This window comes from Phascolarctos cinereus, unplaced genomic scaffold (genome assembly GCF_003287225.1).
Source record: "Phascolarctos cinereus isolate Bilbo 61053 unplaced genomic scaffold, phaCin_HiC Scaffold_4;HRSCAF=312, whole genome shotgun sequence".
Taxonomy (NCBI): Eukaryota; Metazoa; Chordata; class Mammalia; order Diprotodontia; family Phascolarctidae; genus Phascolarctos; species Phascolarctos cinereus.
Window position 1 is genome coordinate 8444380 of NW_027555847.1, and position 19353 is coordinate 8463732.

The 19353-nt window shown below is 41.1% G+C and overlaps 1 protein-coding gene across 1 annotated transcript in view; it reads right to left on the reverse strand.

Moving 5' to 3' along the window:
• The window catches only part of CDK13 (cyclin dependent kinase 13), a 117375-nt gene that overhangs the window by 32929 nt on the left and 65093 nt on the right, over nucleotides 1-19353 (reverse strand). The window contains 2 exon segments of the mRNA XM_020964441.2: nucleotides 2187-2243; nucleotides 3745-3934. Of these exon segments, the coding sequence (XP_020820100.2) occupies nucleotides 2187-2243; nucleotides 3745-3934 (247 nt within the window).

Consider the following 19353-nt stretch of genomic DNA (forward strand, 5'->3'; position numbering starts at 1 on the left):
AACTGAGAATGCCCCCAACCTGCCATTCCAAGGATCACAATTTAGCTCCAACCCCACCCCTTTGCAGCATTTTTCCTACCACTTTCTCTTCCAATGTTATTTTCCTGATATACTAATAATAATTTCCTTGCCCCTTCACACAGCTTTCTACATCTGTGGCATTGGCGGCACCCTCACCCCTACCCACCTTTAAAGCCCAGCTCAGGCAACACTTCCTCCATGACTCCCAGAGTCCACTAGCTCTTGCCAGCTCACCCAGGTTCGGTTCTGTCTTCCCCCTCCCCCTTCCATATTAAGAATCTTTTCACTTGTGGTATTATTTCTGTGAGGTTCCCACCACCACAGATGAGCCCCTCCAGTGCTGGGGCTGTCTTCTTTTGAGGGCATCTTTGTCTCTTCAGCACCCAGCCCAGGGCCTCCCTCAGAGTAAGTGCTGGACAAAGGTATGCTTAATCTCAGAGAAGACTTGCCTACTCACCTGGAGATTAGTTAGGAGAAGCATAACTCTTATCTCCCATCTTACAACTCTCCAGTTCAGGCTTTCGTGTCTCTATAACCTCCAGCTTTTCATGCCCAAGGTATCTCCCATTTTAAATTGAAAAAGGAAAAAAACTGGACATACAGTGTTGCTCTACCTCTAACTGTTGGAATATATTTTTCTAACTAGACCAATGAATAGGTAGAGACTGTTAAATGGAAAACTGTAATTAATTCAATTGACTTGCATCTCTACCCGAACATAAGAGGAAGGGGATATTCCATTCAAGCAAGAAATATACAGCTTAATATTGAGAAAACATAATATTCTTACAGTAATTTCAATTAACAACAAACATGACCCTGAAAACCGAGGCTCAAGCTTCAGATGCCTCCCCGACACCTACCTGGGCAAGTACCTTAGACTTCAGTGTTTGCATATGAACAACAAGCAGGTCAGACTCAGAGGCCTCCGAGGCCCCCTTGAGTGACAGCCCCTCCATGAATCCTCCTGAGAAACCTATTTTTTGGGCAGCTAGGTGGCACAGCAGATAGAGCACCGGCCCTGAAGTCAGGAGTGCCTGAGTGACCAAACACTTGACACTTACTATGTGACCCTGGGCAAGTCACTTAACCCCAACTGCCCTCCCCCCTCCCCAAAAAAAGAAAATAAAAAGATGTTAAAATCAAATCCGAACTAGCTTAGAGTCTTTAAATGAGGGGTTGTATTTAACGGCTCCAACAGGTCCCCTTCAAGCTCTGTGATTAAATTCAATCCAAGAAGCATTTATTCCATGGCTAAGAGTTTCTCATTTGCTTACACAAAAAAACCTGTTATTCATTCCCCTTATATACCTTCCAAAGTTTTATTTTGCAAACCATGTCATTTCTGAGAATAAATTAATGAATAAATTGTGTTGAATCACTTTTTATTTGGAGCAGCTGTCAAAAGGAAAACTCATTTGATTTAAAATCTCACAAATAAAACACCCTATCTTATCAAATATCCTCAGCATTTAACTAATGGGGGGGGGTGTGGAGGTGGTGGCCCCCAACCACAGCCTGTCCCAGATCTTCTGTGTTTAGAGCTGTCTACTAACAAGAGCTGTAAACTAACAAGCAAACCCTCCCTCCACAGATTTGGAGTCAAGGGCCAAATATAATCCTCAACATGTCCATATGAAAAGTAAGCCAGACACAAAATTGGAAACCAATAATGGAACCCACACTTCAGGCAAGTGAACACATTCAACTCTCATTGCAGTAATACAAGCACCAACAGCACATCAACCAATAAATGTTACCTACATTCATTTAAACATCATTCAGATAATGTGTGCAGGTAATAAATATAAACTTAAAATTTTTTCATTTGTAGAAAGTCAACTTTATTTTGACATCCTATATATAGCATCCTGTTACAGTTATACTGACTTGAACAGATGGTTTCCAAACTTTCGGAAGCACCAAGTCTTTATAAAATTCAAAGCAATGAGATTTTACTGGATCCTACAGAGATTTGGTAACGAAGCTAATCATGCTACCAGGAGTCATTCATTATACATGACAAGCCCACCTGATGACCTAAGCTACCCTTCACAAGCTTAGGCAGGAAAAGTCATGTCATGCTCCTCAGGAACAGATTACATACTTGACAGGAGGACTTTTAGAATGGGGCCACTAAGTTCACAATATTTGTAGTATCTTACCTTTCTTCTGAGCTATATAATCGAGCAAGTCCAAAGTCGGCTAGCTTTATCTGCCCTCTAGGAGAAAGAAGAGGAAAAATAAGGAAATCTCATTATGATCAACCTGGCTGTGAGCTGTCCATTCAAATCAAATCATTATCAATTATTGCTACAGGGAAATATGATCAAAAACAAATTTGTGAAAACTACTTGGAGTATCAAGCAAATTAACCAGGAAACATCACATCTAGGGTTTTCTTCCCAACCCCAAAATGAAGAAACCTGATGTTCTGTGTAAGCCCAAGTACTGACTACACCCATTCTCTCATTACTCTCTACTTCCCATGAGTGTCATCCGTCCTCCCAGTGTTGATCATGACAGAGAGACCATCTGTTCAGGTGTTAGCATGAATGCTAACACACACTAAAAACGCCCAGTGATGTTTCCAAAGTTAGTAACTATGACACAACTTAGATTCAGTACTAAGATAAATTCAATTACTAGTAATTTTAAGACAATATTTTTCATCTAAGCAAATATTTTCACAAGCCTTTCATAAAATTCAAGTAAATCCCATTATTTCATTTACTTATAATGACCAAGTAGCTACACGTAAAGAACCCCAACCCAGGAAGGAGGACTATAAGTGAGAAGTTGGAAAAAAAAAACATATCGAGTGTCCCTATATATAAAACAGGCACAGGCCAGGGAGCTATACACTAGTCACAAATGGCCTTGCTGAGGTGGGTAAGATGGTCACACAGAGCTCTGGGATCTCAAGAAGATGATCCTGACACCGAGGTTTGAATCTAAGCCAACTTGGGCACACCGCCCTGATTTTCAGCAAACTGTCACAAGGATTCCATTCTCAGCCCCGGCCCATCTTCGGGATTTAGGAAACTCCCTGGGACCACTGTTGCCAACAAGTGCCCCTGAGCTGGTCGTCTGAGAATGACTCAAGCTCCTGGTGGTCCAAGAACAAAAGCCACTCCTTGGAATTCATCAGCCTCTCACATTGAGCCCCAAGGCAGCAAGACAGTTCCAGGCCTGGCCAAGGAGGAAGTCAGAAGGTTCAGCACAGCTGCCTCCCTCCACGAGCTGAGTCTGTATGAGGCCAATGGAGACCAAGGCCACTAAGGTCAAGTAGCTGCTTCCATTTCATTTTGCAAACAGCCATCCAAATGAAAAGTAGCAAGTGCGTGCTTTTCCAAACAGCAGTACTGTCACTAGTCAAATGGAAACAGATCTTGAAAAAGCACGGCAGGACAGGGTACTCGGCATATTGGGCAACAAGACAAATCACTAGCTGACTTAGCTATTCTGTCTTCATTTATTAATTTTCAAAAGCAAGGAATTAAGTGTTTAAGTGTACATGTTTTAATTTCAATTCTGATCAGATTCAGTCAACGCTTTCAGCTACTATCTGTGATCAGGCATAAAATCCTACTCTGAAACTATAATCAAACTAATATCATGTACAACAATAGTGAATGTGCTGTCTTATTGGGCACTTTAAAAACATATTTTCCCCCTAAAAATGTACACACACAAATATATAGCTAAAAAATTCAGTCATACCTATTGTTTAGTAGAATATTTGAACACTTAATATCTCTATGTAAAAAGTTCTTCTTATGGCAATAATCCAAACCCTCCATCAGCTGTCTCATGAATGACTTTATGTGATTTTCATTAAAATGAACCAAGCCTGATTCCAGGAGTCCCATCAGGTCATGGTCCATGTATTCAAACACCAAATAAAATGCACCTAAGAAAAGAGGAAAAGAATTAACAGTGTTACTTGTGTAAGTGTACAGTCACTGCAATCAATCCACAAACAGTTAGTAAGCACCCATATGTCAAGTCCCGTGCTAGCTGCTGGCCTTACACACAAAACTCTCTCTCTCTCATAGCTAGTTCCTAAAACTGATCCTCATTTGTTACTGGTTTGGCGTCTTCTCGCTACCCTGATCCCTCCCTTCTGGATGCCCCTCACTCAGCTTATCAAGATCCTCCTCCTCCAAACTGATTCTAAGCAGGGCAGAATGTTGGCTCCCTCAACCTGGAGACAATACTTTTTACAGTCTAACAGTTAACTTTCTTGGCTAACATCACACCATTGACTCGTTAAATTTGCAATTCGCATGAATGGTTTAGCAACATTTCCATCCTTACATACTTTCAAAAAAATCAGAGTATAGGAATTTACATTTAACTCTTACTAAATTTCCTTTAGAGTACAGACAGGGCTGACTTGGGAGTCAGGAAGACACAGGTTACAAATGTTACATGTGCCAGTTACGCTGACTCCACAAGCAAGTTATGTTACTGCTCAGTGCCCCAAGGCAGCTTCCTAAAACCCTAAGTTACCAAGCACATCAATGGAGGGGTTTGTAAAATCTGATCCCAATTAAAAAAAAAACCCACTCAAAAAGATAACGTGAAAAAAAAAAACACACAGGCTGATAATCTGTCAAGATCTTAAGGCAACCTGATTCTGCCAGCTACCACATGAACAGGCCATCTCTCTCTTCAGAAGGCCACAGACAGAGCTGTGGGGTACTCCCCCTAGCACCCTTTCCCTACCACCAAAGTTGACATCAATTAATCAACACTCTGAATCCAACTATTCCAACAGTTCTGAACCAAGCATACTATGTTATTTTCCAGCCTATATCTCTCAATCTTTGTCCATATGGATATATTGAGATTTTTCACAAGGCATACTGAAATCCAGGCACCTTCTTTTTTTATTTAAAGACTATAGTTCCACCAAAATATTAGGTTTGCATGATAATATGACTGATTATGAAACACCATGTTGTGTCAATCAATGTGTTGGGTTCTCAAACGTGATGCCAGTGGTGGGCAAGCAGATGCAACTAGGCTGAAAGTACTTTAGAAATATCCAGGAAAGACCAGCCTAACTCAATTCAGAGAAATGTATCACTGAGTTAGCTACAAGCTACTCATGATTTCACCTACATCAACTCTAGAAGGCTAATAATAACAATCTGTGTCTGTAGAGAGAATAACCACACCAATAAAATCAGATCCTAACATATTAATCAGTCAGCCAGTCAACAAGCATTTATTAAGTGCTTTCTATGTGCCAGGCACCATACTAAGTGATGGAAATACATGTGATTTGTGAAAGTAGCTTCATATTCGTAAAATGTTTACAAGTAAATAAATCACGAAACATGTACTTCAGACAGCTGCTACATCAAGATTCTACAGCTAAGAAAGGATTATTCAGTATTACCGTCCCCCATATGCTATGAGTGCTGAGCCCAGCGCAGTGGCTTAAACGTGGTTATTAGGGCCTTAATCAGGTGCTGGATAAATATACTACAGAATGGTTAACAGCTCCGTCTAGCTTTACAGTTTACAAAGTGCTTACTAACATCTGTCTTGGCCATTACAAGGAGGTCCCAAGAAAACAAAATTGCACTCAGCTAGCCCCTGCTAAACAGCCTGATGTGATGGAGAGATGTATAAAAGAGGGATTTGGGTGGTTCAGTCTCAGAGCCTGGGGCCACAGTTGGCACACAGAATTTGTGTGCCCCAGACAACATCTGAAATGTGTATTCCCTGACATATCTACTGGAAAGTTAGAGGTCTCACATGTGATTGACATAAAAATAAAATACCTATGTGCCAAGGAGAAAATAATTTTCTTGCAATAAAACTATGTACTTTTTTATTAATCAATTAAGAAGTATTTATGAAACATATGTGTGCCAGGCATTATGCTAAGTGCTGGGGACACCAAGACATTAATGAGGTATACAAAGCCACAAAGGCGGCTCTATTATCTCATTGAGGCACATAAGCAGCTATGTTGGTGGTGGATAGAGTACTGGGCCTGGTGTCAAAAAACAAACCAAAAAAAAAAAACACCTGTGTTCAAATCCAACCTCAAACACTTACTAGCTGTGTGACCCTGAGCAAATGAATTCACCTCTGTCTGCCTCAGTTTCCTCATCTGTAAAATGGGAATAATTGTAGCACCTGCCTCCCAGGGTTGTTGTGAGGGTTAAATGAGATATCTATAAAGCACTTTGCATAGTGCCTGGCACGTCATTAGCACTATATAAATGTTAGCTGTGACAATGATGATGATGATGCACTGATGTGGACATGCCTTCCAGTGATGCAGACTGGAATGCATCCACGTTTTCTCATCATCCTTCTTAACCTCTCATAAATCCTCCCCAGGGGATCTACCCAGCATGACAAATGTTTTCCCCTAGCTCTCTTGACATCGCATGGATACCAATGTATCCATGGGGGCTGATCACTGGTTTTTCTGCTGCTCTCAATATGAGATCTGCCATACTCCCCCTTCCAGTCACACACATTCTCGACAACATCCTTCAGGTTACCTTTGGCACACACAAGACTTCACTGGCGTCGTACTGAAACTTATTTCCTCATTGGTCATCTGGTCATTGATCTTTGAGTAGCTCACAGCTTTAGTTCTTGGAAGCCTGCACCCATAGCCTCACACTCAGAGAGCACCTCAGTTAAAAAAGTCTGCCCTTTCTTGCAAGGAGAAGCTCAGTGCCATTCAAAGCCCTGCACAACTTCCCAGATGCCACAGCGCCCATTCTCTCTCTCTCTCCTGCATCGATGGTATGCCCAGTCCACGTGCCAGGGCAGTCTGTCCCAGACACACTGGCTGGCACCTTCAACTTCTTCCTCTTAAAGCTCTCCATTCATTGCTTCTCCCTTTATGTTTTATTACCAATGGTGGCTCTAGGGACAGGGGGAAAACGAAGATGATATAAAAAACAAGAAGTACCAATAAAAATATACATTTTTTTTTAACAAGTCTGTCTAGGAACCAAGAGCTGGAGAAGAGAAGTCCCTTGAGATGGAAGACAAAAATGATGGGAAATCCAGAAGGGGATGTCCTACAGTGCTTCTGAACAGCCATAAGCTGAAGAGACAGACCAGAGCAGTGTGCTGGCAGGGAATCCATGTGCTAACAAGAGACAAAGGGCACTTCATCTGTCCTCAAAAGATCCAACCCAGGGGAAGCCACACAAAGTGCAGAGAAGCCCAAAGCAGCTACAAGAGTTTTTGTACAGGGAAAAGGAGAAGAGGGACTGGCTGTTCCTTTTCTGACCCCATCTGCCCATGTGCTAAGTGACAGATTTCCCAACTCTGAAAAGTTTCTTTCCCACCCACCCGCTTAGGTGGTGTCAGACACTATAGCTATTTTGTGTTTTTCAAGTGAATTATTTTAGTTGCTTTACTCCTGTTACTTACAGTTTTGTGCTTAACTACTTTTGCTACTGGAAAAATATTTTAAAAATAATTTTCAAAACTCCGTTTTTGCCTTTTGACACCTAAATAACAGAAAATATTTCTTAATTTATTAGGTTTGTGTTAATCCAAGAGAAGATGGATGTCAGACTCTCATCAGAGATCTTTTCTTTTAATTCTAGCTCCACTGATTTTATCTGTCCAAAGCTTTTGAATTTCATATAATCCAAAGTCAATTTCACCTTTTAAGACTTTTCTATCCCACATCTGGTTATGATTATTTCCCGTTAAATAGCTGGGAAATAAATAACCTTCCAATACCCTCTACTTTTCTTATGGTGGGACTTTTTAATTATTTAAGCTATTGAGTCAGCTATTGCCATATTTTGTAAGCTGCTAAGACACTGATTTATTTCTAGATCTTACTTATCTCGTCTATTCCATCAACAATTTTTCACAACCACTCCAATACCAGATAATTTTGTAAAACGGCTTGGGATCTGGCAATGCCAAGCTTCCTCCAGCATTGGGTAATGAAAAGTGTCAAATGCTACCTTCTAGGACATGGGTTCACATCCTATCACCAATATTTATTATTGTGTGATCATGGGCAAATCAGGTCACCTCTCTGGATCTCAACTTCCTTGTCTATAAAATGCAGGAGTTGGACTAAACACCAACAACCTCTGAACATCCCTTGCTTCCATCTTCAAGTCAAGGATCTTCAGACAAACAATTCCACCACCAATCTCTGCATTTACATCTCTTGATATTTTAACTTTGGTCTTTGTTTCAACTTTCTATGAAAATTCTGACACTACGTAAGAGCTGCATTTTGGTAGGATAACTACCAGACATTTAAAATAGTTTGTTATCTCAAACAGAATTTCTCTTCCTATTTCTTTAACCTAAGCAATGTTTGGTTGGATTCTGTGGATTTATTTTGTATCCTGATACTTACTGAAGACTTCGTCTAGATTAAAGTGTTCCTCAACTCTTTGGCATTTTCTAGGTAAACTGTCACATCTGTAAGTAAGAGTTAATTCTGCCTGTGCTTATTTTCTTAATTTCTTTTGGGTTTTTAGTTTTCTTGCCATAGCCCAGTATTTCTTGCTTTTGGTCAAATAATAGTAGAGACAGTGGCATAATGGTTTCATAGCAATCTGAGTATGTCTCCGTTACAAAAACAAACTTTCAGTGATCAAATGAACATCTAACTCACTCACTCATTTAACATAGGAATGAGGCTAGATCAGGTGAAGGTTTGAAGCAACAGAGCTAAGATCTGAACCACAGCCCTCTGACACCAGGGCTAGGTCTCTTTTCTTGGCACTACACAGCCTGCCTCCCCAAAAGGAGCATAAGACATCAGAGAGAGCTGGGAAGACAACTCACACCAAGCGATGGCATAGACCAAGGATAATATAAACAATGCCTTCAACAACGAGGAACTACAAAAATCTAGACAAACACAAAGGTCAATGTCAGTACTAGCCTATCCAATTAAAATAAAGGATATCTTTTTTTCTTGTTAACAACCCAAAAACTTTTTCCAGGAATCCCAGGATTTTTTGAAGTGTCTTTTCAAACAAAGTAACAGTTTTTAAAAGAAGATGGATGTACTGAGCCATCTATGTGATGGGCTGTCCTCCAAATGCTAGAGTTGGGACAGGAGGAATTCTTCACCCACTGGATTATTCCTGTAGGGACATTTATGTCAGCCGAGCTCTTAAGTTGTTCTGAATCTCATTTAGGAGGCTGGGTAATGTTGTGAGACTTGAGTCAATCAGCACAATTTTATTTCCAAAAAGGAGTATCTGAAGGAAGCCCTCTTCAATTTGGACTCTGCACTGGACATCTTCCACGATCATGGCCAACACCTTTGATAAGCCTATACACCCTTGTTTTATGCTAATCAGAAGGTGACCAGTTCTCTGTGATGCAGAATCTTTCTTACATGATTTTAACACATAAATGTCACACACCTTGTGAGGGAAAAACTCTTTAAAGCAATGTTTCACTTTACCACATTAAATGATTCCTCAAAATTAACAAACAGAAGGCAGAACTAGGAACAGCAGGGAGGCTTAGCAAAGAGGTCAACTTAGGTCCGATGTTAGCTACCCCAAAGTGGAATGTGTTTCTTTCAGGAGGCAATGGGGAGTCGTCCCTTACTGGAGGTCTGCAGGCAAAGGGCAGATAGGACATAATATAGGAGAGAGAGAGAGAGAGAAAGAACGAGAGACAGAGAGCGTGCAGGCATCAAACTTGTACAGTCAAAAGGCCTTTGGTCTTTTTCAAAGAAGCCATATTTTCCAAAATATTTTCACCATCATCTCTTATGCTCACCTCTTCATGAAGTCAACAACTAGCAAAATTAAGACAAGAAGCATTTATGAAGTGCCTACCATGTGCTGGGCACTGTACTAAAATCCTGAGACTTTGTACTATTTAATTTGGAACACTGCATTAAAGTTCCTTGTAGATTTTTTTTCCTGATCTGCATCAGATACTGGGATAGACAATATCCTCATGGCACCCCTTGTACAAATACTGTTTCAGAGCACTCTGAATCAAGGTGACCAAATGCCCCCAAATAATCATGTTTCTACTTATCTTTAGATACAAAATAAAACCTACTCAGCCAATTCATATTTATTCTTCTCACAGAATCCACAAAGCATCCATCCTTCAAATAAGTTGAAATTATCTTTTTTCTTCTCAATTGGTTTATACTGACAATGTAAAAACAGAATGATTCATTTACTCCAGGAGTATGTCCAGTCACTGGAAAAGGATTTCACACTGCGAATACCAACAACTATGTTAATACTTTCATTTAAGACAGTAAAAAACTGCCTGATTCTTGGTATACGTGATGCCATTTCCACCAATGTCACTGCCACGATAGAAACGGAACAGGACAGAGAAACAAGGGCCATTCTCAATTCTTCTGTATTTCAGACTATTAATACCTAAGAATTTATTGCCTACTGGTCAGCCTAGTGGAGACTATTCGCCTCTTTGCACTTAACAAGGCTAGTCCTGGAAAAGCAAACATAAGTCTGCAGTGGGCACAAATTCAAAATCTTTTGAGCATTATAGAACCTTCCAGAGCTTATATTCCACTGGCAAGGCCTTTGAGAAATCATAGGAACCTCCACGCCATAAAAAAATAATTTTACAAGATTTGTTTGGGGAGAAAATTAATTTGTTCACTCATGAAAAGGAAAACTGAGAAGCGTCTCATCTTTGAATCCCTCTGGATGACATACCCAAATAACTGCAAACCTATTTTCTTTCATCTGCCCAGGGTATACACTAAGATGGCCTTCAAGTTTCCTATTGTATTACCACCACAGAGACACAGAGGAGGAACTTGAAATGCATCACCAGAATAAACTCTGGATAATGAGGCCTTCCAAAACTAGATCACATCTGAATAACTCCCACTCCCAAACCAAGGTGACACCACTTGAAGCAGAAACACAAATAGACTGTTCTACAGCAGACAAAAAGGCCAAGGTTAAGTGTTGTGTCAGAAAACCCAAAATACATTAATACTCATAGATATTTGAAATGATTAGTTTATTGAGGGAAAACAACAACACTTTTAATCAAGGAGAGGTGGTTATAACGCCAATTAACTCCAAATCTCAATATATGCCAATCAAACAAGGGACAGAGGTGGCCATAAAAAGAAAAAATCAACAATTTCAACTACATAAAATAAGATGGCTTTTGCACAAACAAAATCAGTACGGCCAGATTAAAAAAAAAGAAAAAAGAGCAAACAGGCTGAAAAAAGTCTTAGCATCAAGTATCAGTGACAGAATTGTGATATCTAAGACGCCAAAAAAAAAAAAAGAGATATCGATCCAGGGTACTTACCAACAATTTCCAAAACAATAATTTCAAACTATTGATAATAATATGAAAGACTGTTCCACATCACTAATAAGAGCAATGCAAATTAACAGAACTCTGAGATTTCATCTCACAGTCAACAAATTGGCAAATGTTACAAAAGATGAAAATAGTACATATGGAAGGGAATATAGAAATACAGACACACTAATGAACTGTTGGAAGAGTTGTGAATTGGCCCAACTATTTGGAAATACAATCTGTAATCATGAGAAAAATGTCCCTAAACTATTTCTATCCTCTGAACCAGAAATCCTACTACTGGAATACAGCAAAAGGAGGGCAAAGATCAAGAGGGTTCAGTGAGTACCAAAATATCTGCAGCAGCAAAAAAGCAGAAACTAAGTAAATGCCTACTGACTAAGGAACAGCTGGACAAAGGGTGGAATCCAAATGTAACAGAACATGGGTGAGCCGTGAGAGACATCAGAGGTGAGGATTTCAGGGAACCATGGAGATCTTTCACGAGGTAATGCTGAATAGGACAACACTATTCACCATAACTATAATAATACAAATAAAAATAACAACAAAACAAAGCCACTTCATGAAGATTTTACTGACCCATCTTGGCCTCAGAGAGCAGTGGAGGAAACGTCCTTCCTTGCTTCCAAAAGAGAAGGAAGGGACAGAAAGTTCTGAGTGTCGTCTGTGCTGCCTGCAGTTTGGCGAACAGCTGCTGTTGGCTTTTTATTGTTGTTACAAGGAAAGCACTCACTGGATTTAGAGGAAAGGGGGCCAAAAAGCACTATCCCCAGTCTCAGCATGCTCAACTTCCCTTTTCACTACCATCACTTTCACTTGTTTCTCCAGTCCTCCTCTGACACCTCCTTGCGGCACAGCACTGACCCTGCGTCCCCTAATGCTCTCCCCAGGGTAGTGTCATGAACAAGCTAGCCCAATCACGTCCAAGAGATGCTGACCCACAAGAGGCTGGCCGCCAGCTGCTATAGTCTTGGGCTGCAACAAGCCACAAAAACGCCAAATATAAAAAGAAGTCTCGTGCCCCACAATGGCCTTTTGAGCTTCCCCCCTCATGGGGGCTGAGTGGATAGAAAGGGGAACTAAGGATTTTTAAAAATCACAGTTGTGACCATTCACAAAAGAGTAGTTAAAGTTCAACCACCATAAACATTACGTGTTTAAGGCTCAACACAAACTGAATACAACATTAGAAGAATTAAATCACGTCATTACTATTCTCAGTACAAAAGAAACCAGAAGTCAAAAGGAAATTGCAACTAAATGGAAGGATGATTTACTGATTCACCTTAAATAGAACAAAGAAATTGGGCAGAATTGCCTTATTATCTATCTAAAGACAATAAGGAACATCTTTCACAGGATACTTGGTAATCATGATGAGTGTAAATAAAAAGATCATCATTAAGAATACTGAAATTTACCTACTAAAATCTGTTGCAGGGGAGGAAGAAGCTGAGAATCTAGAAAGAACCTGACAAGATCCTCAAAACCAGGTTATTTATATACACACACATAAACACTCGATGATTTTAACGAACATAAAGGAATAGAGTATAGAATGTCAGAAAGCATGACTCGGTCTAAGAAACCAAAGGAGGTCAAAGGCTGTGAGAAGGCTCAAGAAACCCCACACAATCATTTGCAATCATCATCAATACCTCCTTCAAAAAGACAGCTGGAAGGCATATAGCATTGTGAAACTATTTTAGCACAGGAAATGACTGATTCAGATATAGGAAACATATCAGAAATGTTTGTATTAAAACCTTCAACTATTCAGGGTCAAAAGCGTTATCAAATTACAAGAAGGGATAAAGGTAGGAACAAAACCAAGTGAAAAGTTACAAGAGCTTAAACCTCACCTATTTAAATGTGCTACTGATATTAAAAAGGGAAAATATCCTGACTGCGATCACTGATTTTTTTGCTAAAGTTTAACAGAAAGAAAACAGTTGCCTTAGCGAGAAGGCCAAAGAAGCCAAGAAACCACCTTGAGTAGCAAACATCTGATTTCTCTGCCAAGTGGGATGAGGGAGAGGCCAAGGGAAGACCAGTTTCAAATACAAACAAATTTGTAAAGTACAAGGGGAGGGAGAAGAAAATTATGAGCAACATTGTCTCATACAACAAGGAAAAGCAGTAGAAGTGAAAACAGGTACAAAAAGAATTTGCCCTGAGATCCCTGCTGAACCCCTGCAAGCCAAAACGTGCAAGCAATGAGAGAGCAAATAGAGGGGAAGCCGATCGAGGTTGTCGGCCCTTCCAGACTAATCTATTTGCCATCACAAGTCACAAGGACCTTAACACTTAATCCTTGACATTTTGTACCTACTGGGAACTGCCAAAGCAGATGACCAAGCCAGGAACAATAATAGCTGAACTAGACTGAGTGGATATACTAAAGACATGTGGCTAGAAACATTTCTGTCTGTCTCAAAAGCTCTGAGAGACACTTTTCCAAGAAATTTCAGGGACGTAAAGGCACCAAAAGAATGGAAGAAAACTACTCATAACCTACTACTCTGAGAGAAAAAAAAAAGCACTATCTCCCAACCAAAAACCTGCTTTCTAAAGCCTACAAGAATAATCAGCGTGCTTATCAAAGGTGTCCTTCAAGAAAATGTAAAAGGAAAGAAAAAGGCTTTTTTAGAAATGACTCTGCAGAGCAGAACACTTTGTTACATAGCCCTACAACTGGCTGAAAGGACCACAGAATACTACCCTGCTGTGTGTTGATTAGAACGGAGTCTTAAAGGCTCTGCCCCAATAAGAACAGAATGACATTCACTTACGATTATGAAATTTCTCATCTGTATGCTAAGATCATATCTTTGATAAATGCAGACATGGGAGCTGGGCTCAGTAGCCCTGATCACTATGAAGAGACACATTTGTGAAAGATACTTGTTAAGGCAGGGACCAAATGGAAAAGGGATTCCCTCTACATCATGAGTATGTCCAGATGCATCAAGTCCCAGAAACAGGACAAGATCTCCTCTTCTCAAGAGCCTTTAACTGATCCAGGCCAATGGCTATATATGTTAAAAAATTTAAATAATCAAGTGGACAAAAAATGCCTACTTTCCAGATTACAGCATGCAGGTGAATGCCTAGTTCACTGAGCTACTGTCCAGCAGTAACGTATCCGGGACAGGCATTGAAAGATGGATGGAAAGTTGGGCCCAGGATTAAAGAGAAGGAAGATGCCAACTTATTCCTCCAAGTCTCAAGCTGCTCTCCAGTGCAAAGAGCCATCTTTGCAACCTGAGCACCCCTTCTAATGGTGCTATATGATTGTGAATCTAGGAGCACCACTATAAGAGGAATCCACATCGTTAATACTACGACAGTCTGTTTCTAATGATAACTAAAATGTAAGAAGTGGCAAAGAGAGTAACATCAAAGAAAAGCATTATCAGTAAAGGATAAGTCAAGAGAAAGAAAGGCAGCAGCAGAGAGGGATACCACACCCTCTCCACTCTACCATAAGTACTCTACTAGCACCCAGGAAACACAAAATGCACATGTGCAGTGGGCAGTTGATGCAAGAATGAATCTCTAGTAAGACATGAATGAGGGGCTGAGATAGATATATAAAGATGTGTGTGTGTGTGTGTGTGTGTGTGTGTGTGAGAGAGAGAGAGAGAGAGAGAGAGAGAGAGAGAGAGAGAGAGAGAGAGAGAGAGAGAGAGATTTAGAAGCAAAGAAGTTAGAATATAAACCAAGGGAGCAAATGAGATCACAGAGCATACTGAAAGCTCAGAAGAGGGTCTGAGCCTTACATATCTAAATAAAGAATTATTACTTCAAACTTCAGAAGAGTAATGACCCAGTCATAGCTCCATCAATCAATAAATAACAAATAATAATAATTAGCATTTACATATTGCTTTAAAGTTTGTCAAATGTTTTACATATATAACCCCATTTAATCCTCACAATGACCCTGCGTGAGGTAGGTGCTCTTCTTATACTCATGCTACAAAATGAAACTGAGAAAAGTTACAAGACTTTCCAGGTTCACACAGTTAGGAAGAATACAAGGCAACATTCAAATTCAGGTCTTCCTGACTCTCAAGTTTAGCACTCAACTGACTGCACCTGAGCAGCCTCCTCTGTGACAGATCCCATGGGAGGCGCTGGGGGGGCTGGGGTGTATAAATATAACCAACCAACCACACTCTACTAGTCAGGAGCTTAACTTCCAATGGGGGGGTGGGGGGGAGAATAGGTAAGAGACACAACAGGGAGATTATACAAAGTAGCTCCCTATAAGGCTGTTTGGGGGAGAGGACACAAGCTGGCTGGGTGACCAGGAGGCTTTCCATAAAAGGTGAGTTTTGAAAGGCATTCTTTGAGGCAAGAGCGTCAGGGGCAAGTCTGCTTGTGGGAAGAGAAAGCCAGTCTGGCTTCATGGCGTGGAGAGCCGAGGTGGGATGGGGTTGTCCAGCAAGGCTACAAAGATAGGTGGAAGGGCTTTGAAAGTTAAACTGAAGGAGTTTATAGTTGATCTTAGAGACGAGAGGAAGCCAATGGAGTTACTAAGCGACTGGCATGGTCAGATCTACAGAAATGTTAAGCAAAATCTGGTTCTCCTAACACAACCCCTTGCCTAAATATATCCGTGTGGGAAGCTGGGAGGTGAGGTGGCACCAGCCAGGGACAGGCTCTCCAGGTGACTGAAAGGTAATTAGCATTGAAGATTTCCCTCCATTTAAATTTCTCAGTGTGAGTTCAGGTCTGGAAGGCAGGAAGGGGTTGCATTAAGTATGCCCCCAGGCTGATGTCTTCTCCTTAGAGAATTAGAAACACTGTAAGGGCTAGAGGTATATCCCCAATCTGAGGCTGAGAGCTGAAGTGCCTTGCCCAGGGTCATACAGCCAACACATCCATAGCAGATTCTACTTCAGGTCTAAGACCAATACTCTAGTGAGCAGGGGAGGGGTTCCATCAAAGCATTTCCCTATTGGTTTGGCCAGAAGCTCAGGGCTCTGCTTTTTATGATCAAAGTCTAGGACTGAACAAGGAGTTGCCCTCCAAACACAACCCATCCATGCAGAGCTAACTGCCCCTAGCAAGTGAGGGGTCCCTAATGAGGCAAGTCTGCTCATCATGAAGAGTCAACAACTGAAGACAGGTAAATCTCAGCAGGGGTGACTACCAAATAAGAACAACGGAAGTGCTGGGAAGCAAGGCATCCAAGGGAGAAGGTCAGTGCCTCTTTGAAATAGTAAAAGGGTCCAGATTGTGAAGGAAAGAAATAAAGCCACAATGGGCGTGATGAACTGTGACAACAGGAAGGGATCAGGCGAAAGGAGGTCAGGATACGGGCAAAGCAAGTTTGAGAGGAATAAGGTGATAGGTGTGGAAGAAGATAAGAGACTGAAACCTGATTCCTCAGTGAGAAGGGTGTGGAGGAGATGCCCAAGGAGCCAGGTACTTGAGAAAGCCTGAGTCCCTGCAGTATCTGGAAAGATCAGAAGCCAGGAGCTGAGCCTATGTTCACCAAGTAGAGGATGATCATCTCCATGTCCCGCCATATGGGGTGGAGGCCATGTAGCTGGTACCTAATGTAACCACACTCCCTACGGTCAAACTATGGGACCCACTATCTACAGTGTTCTATCCTTGAATTCACTGTCCCTGAGATTCTACTAGCTCTCATGCCCTGTCAATCCTAAAACTTGGGTACTCCCCCCAACTTGTTTTCTCCATGCTGAATCCTCCTAATCGGGTCGTCTACAAATTTATGTTATGTGATCTCACCCAGGCTTTCCCAGATGCACAGCAATTCTTCCCTGATTAACGTGAAGCTCCCCAAAATCATTATCCCAAGATTCGTTTTTTCCCTTTAGTCCCACATATCTCTCTCCCTTATTCTTCAGTAGATAAGCTGTCTCAATTTCTCAGAAAAATGGTTTTAAGTTCATGCCACCACATATCAAGACAAAGGCAGAGAGGCTCCTTCCACAGAAGCGCCTACCTCTGTGCCCATCTTCTTTGCTCCAGTTTTCTTGGAAGATGGAAATCTTCTTTTCACTGTTCTTCCTTCTGCCCTTTGCTCTCCTGTTTATTCTAGGAAATTCTCCAAACAATCCTCTCCTCTCTCTCTTCTTCATATCCTTCCCCCACTTCTACTGGATTGAGGGAGGCTTATAAATAAGTCAATCCTTCAAACAACATGTGACCCTTGCCACCGCCCGAGTTGCACCTCTATATCCCAGAGCCTTGCACATAGTAGGAATTTAATAAATGCTTGTTGATTGACCTCTTCCTGTTCATACCTAATACCTAAAAGAGCAGTCTACTCTTATGGTCTCAACTTCTTCACCCACTCACTTTTCAACCTGGCTTTTACTCTATCACTCTCCAGAAACTGAAAGCGCCAAGATTACCAGTGATTTCTTAACTGCTGAATCTAATGGCCTTTGCTTATTCCCTTACTCTTCTTTTCTCCTATTTCCTTTGCCAGGTCATCATCTATCTACGGCCTTCTTCCCTTCTTCCCCCAGAACTCTCTCTACATGGTCTCCTTTATGTAATCACATCAACTTAGACAAATTCAATTACCTCTTTGCAGAAGACACTCAGTTTAAATATTTAGCCCTACTCTGTCTCCTTAACTACAGTCCCACATTGCCAAACATCCAATGGACATTTCCACTTGGACGTCCTACTGATTTTCTCAAACTCAGCAGGTCCAAAATGGAGCTATCATTTTTTCCCTAAACCTACCCCCCACCCCAAACATCTCTACTCCTGCTGGGGGCACTAACATCTTTCCAGTCACCCAAGCTGGTCAACTTCGGAGTAATCCTTTATATATCTCTCCTAAATCCAGTCTTTTGCCAGAGCTTGCAGATTCTACCACCACAGTCTCATATCCACCCCCTTATCTCCACAAAGACAGCCACCATCCTAGTCCAGGCCCTCATCACTTCTCACCTTAACTCCAAATTACCTCCTTTCTTCCAGTCTCTCCTCTCTCCACATAATTCCCAAACTACCCTTCCTAAGGCACAAGTCTAACCAGGTCATGCTCCTTTGCTCAAAAGCTTTCAGTGGCTTTCTGTTGCCTCTGTGACAAAACACAAACTCTTCAGCCAGGCCTAATTTAAGGTCTTCCATAGTCTAGTTCTAATCTGCCCTTCCAAATTATTTTCCATCACTGCTCTTCTTTATCCACTCTACTCTCCAACCCAAGTGAACTACGTAAGCTGTTGAACTTGGCATCTCTTCCCCTAGTTCCAACCCTTCCTCAGGCTTCACCTCCTTCCTCACTTCTACAACCTCCTTTAATTTAAGGCTCAGTTCAGAAGCTATCTTTTCCATGAAGTCTTCTTTAACATCCCAGTTATTAAGAGTCTCCATTCTTGAACTGGCTGTAACTTATCTGAATACATAATGGATCTTCTCCCAATAAAAGATAAGCTCTTTGAAGTAGGAACTGTTGGGTTTAAAATACTCAGAACCTGGCACAATGTCTTGTACAGAGCAAGCATTTAATAAATGGTGTGGATTGGAGGCGGGAGGAGAACCCTTGTAATTTGGAAACAGGGGCCTCAGAGTTCAAATCCTGTCTCCTTGCTGCTAGTGGGACCCCCTCTCTAGTCCTGATGTCCTCCTCTATGAACTAAGTAGAGTGGACTGAAGGATTTTGTGAGTCCCAACCAACTCTGGATGCCACTGTGGGAAAGAACCACAACTACAAGGTCAGTATCATTTAATAATAAGAAAATATATGTATGACACACAAACTGGGGCACCGCAAGTCCTTTACAGCTGACATTCAAAACGGCTGAAAAACTTCGGAAACTCCCAACATAATTTTTCCTAAAGTTCCCTTCCATAATGACCAGATCATTATTAAATGTCACTGTAAGGACCATGAATTATTTCTAGCAGATTCCTGAAATAAAGCTGTCACAGGATCATAATCTGAAAGCTGAAAGGGATGTTAGAAATCACCTTGTCCAATACCTTCACTTAACAGATGAGAAA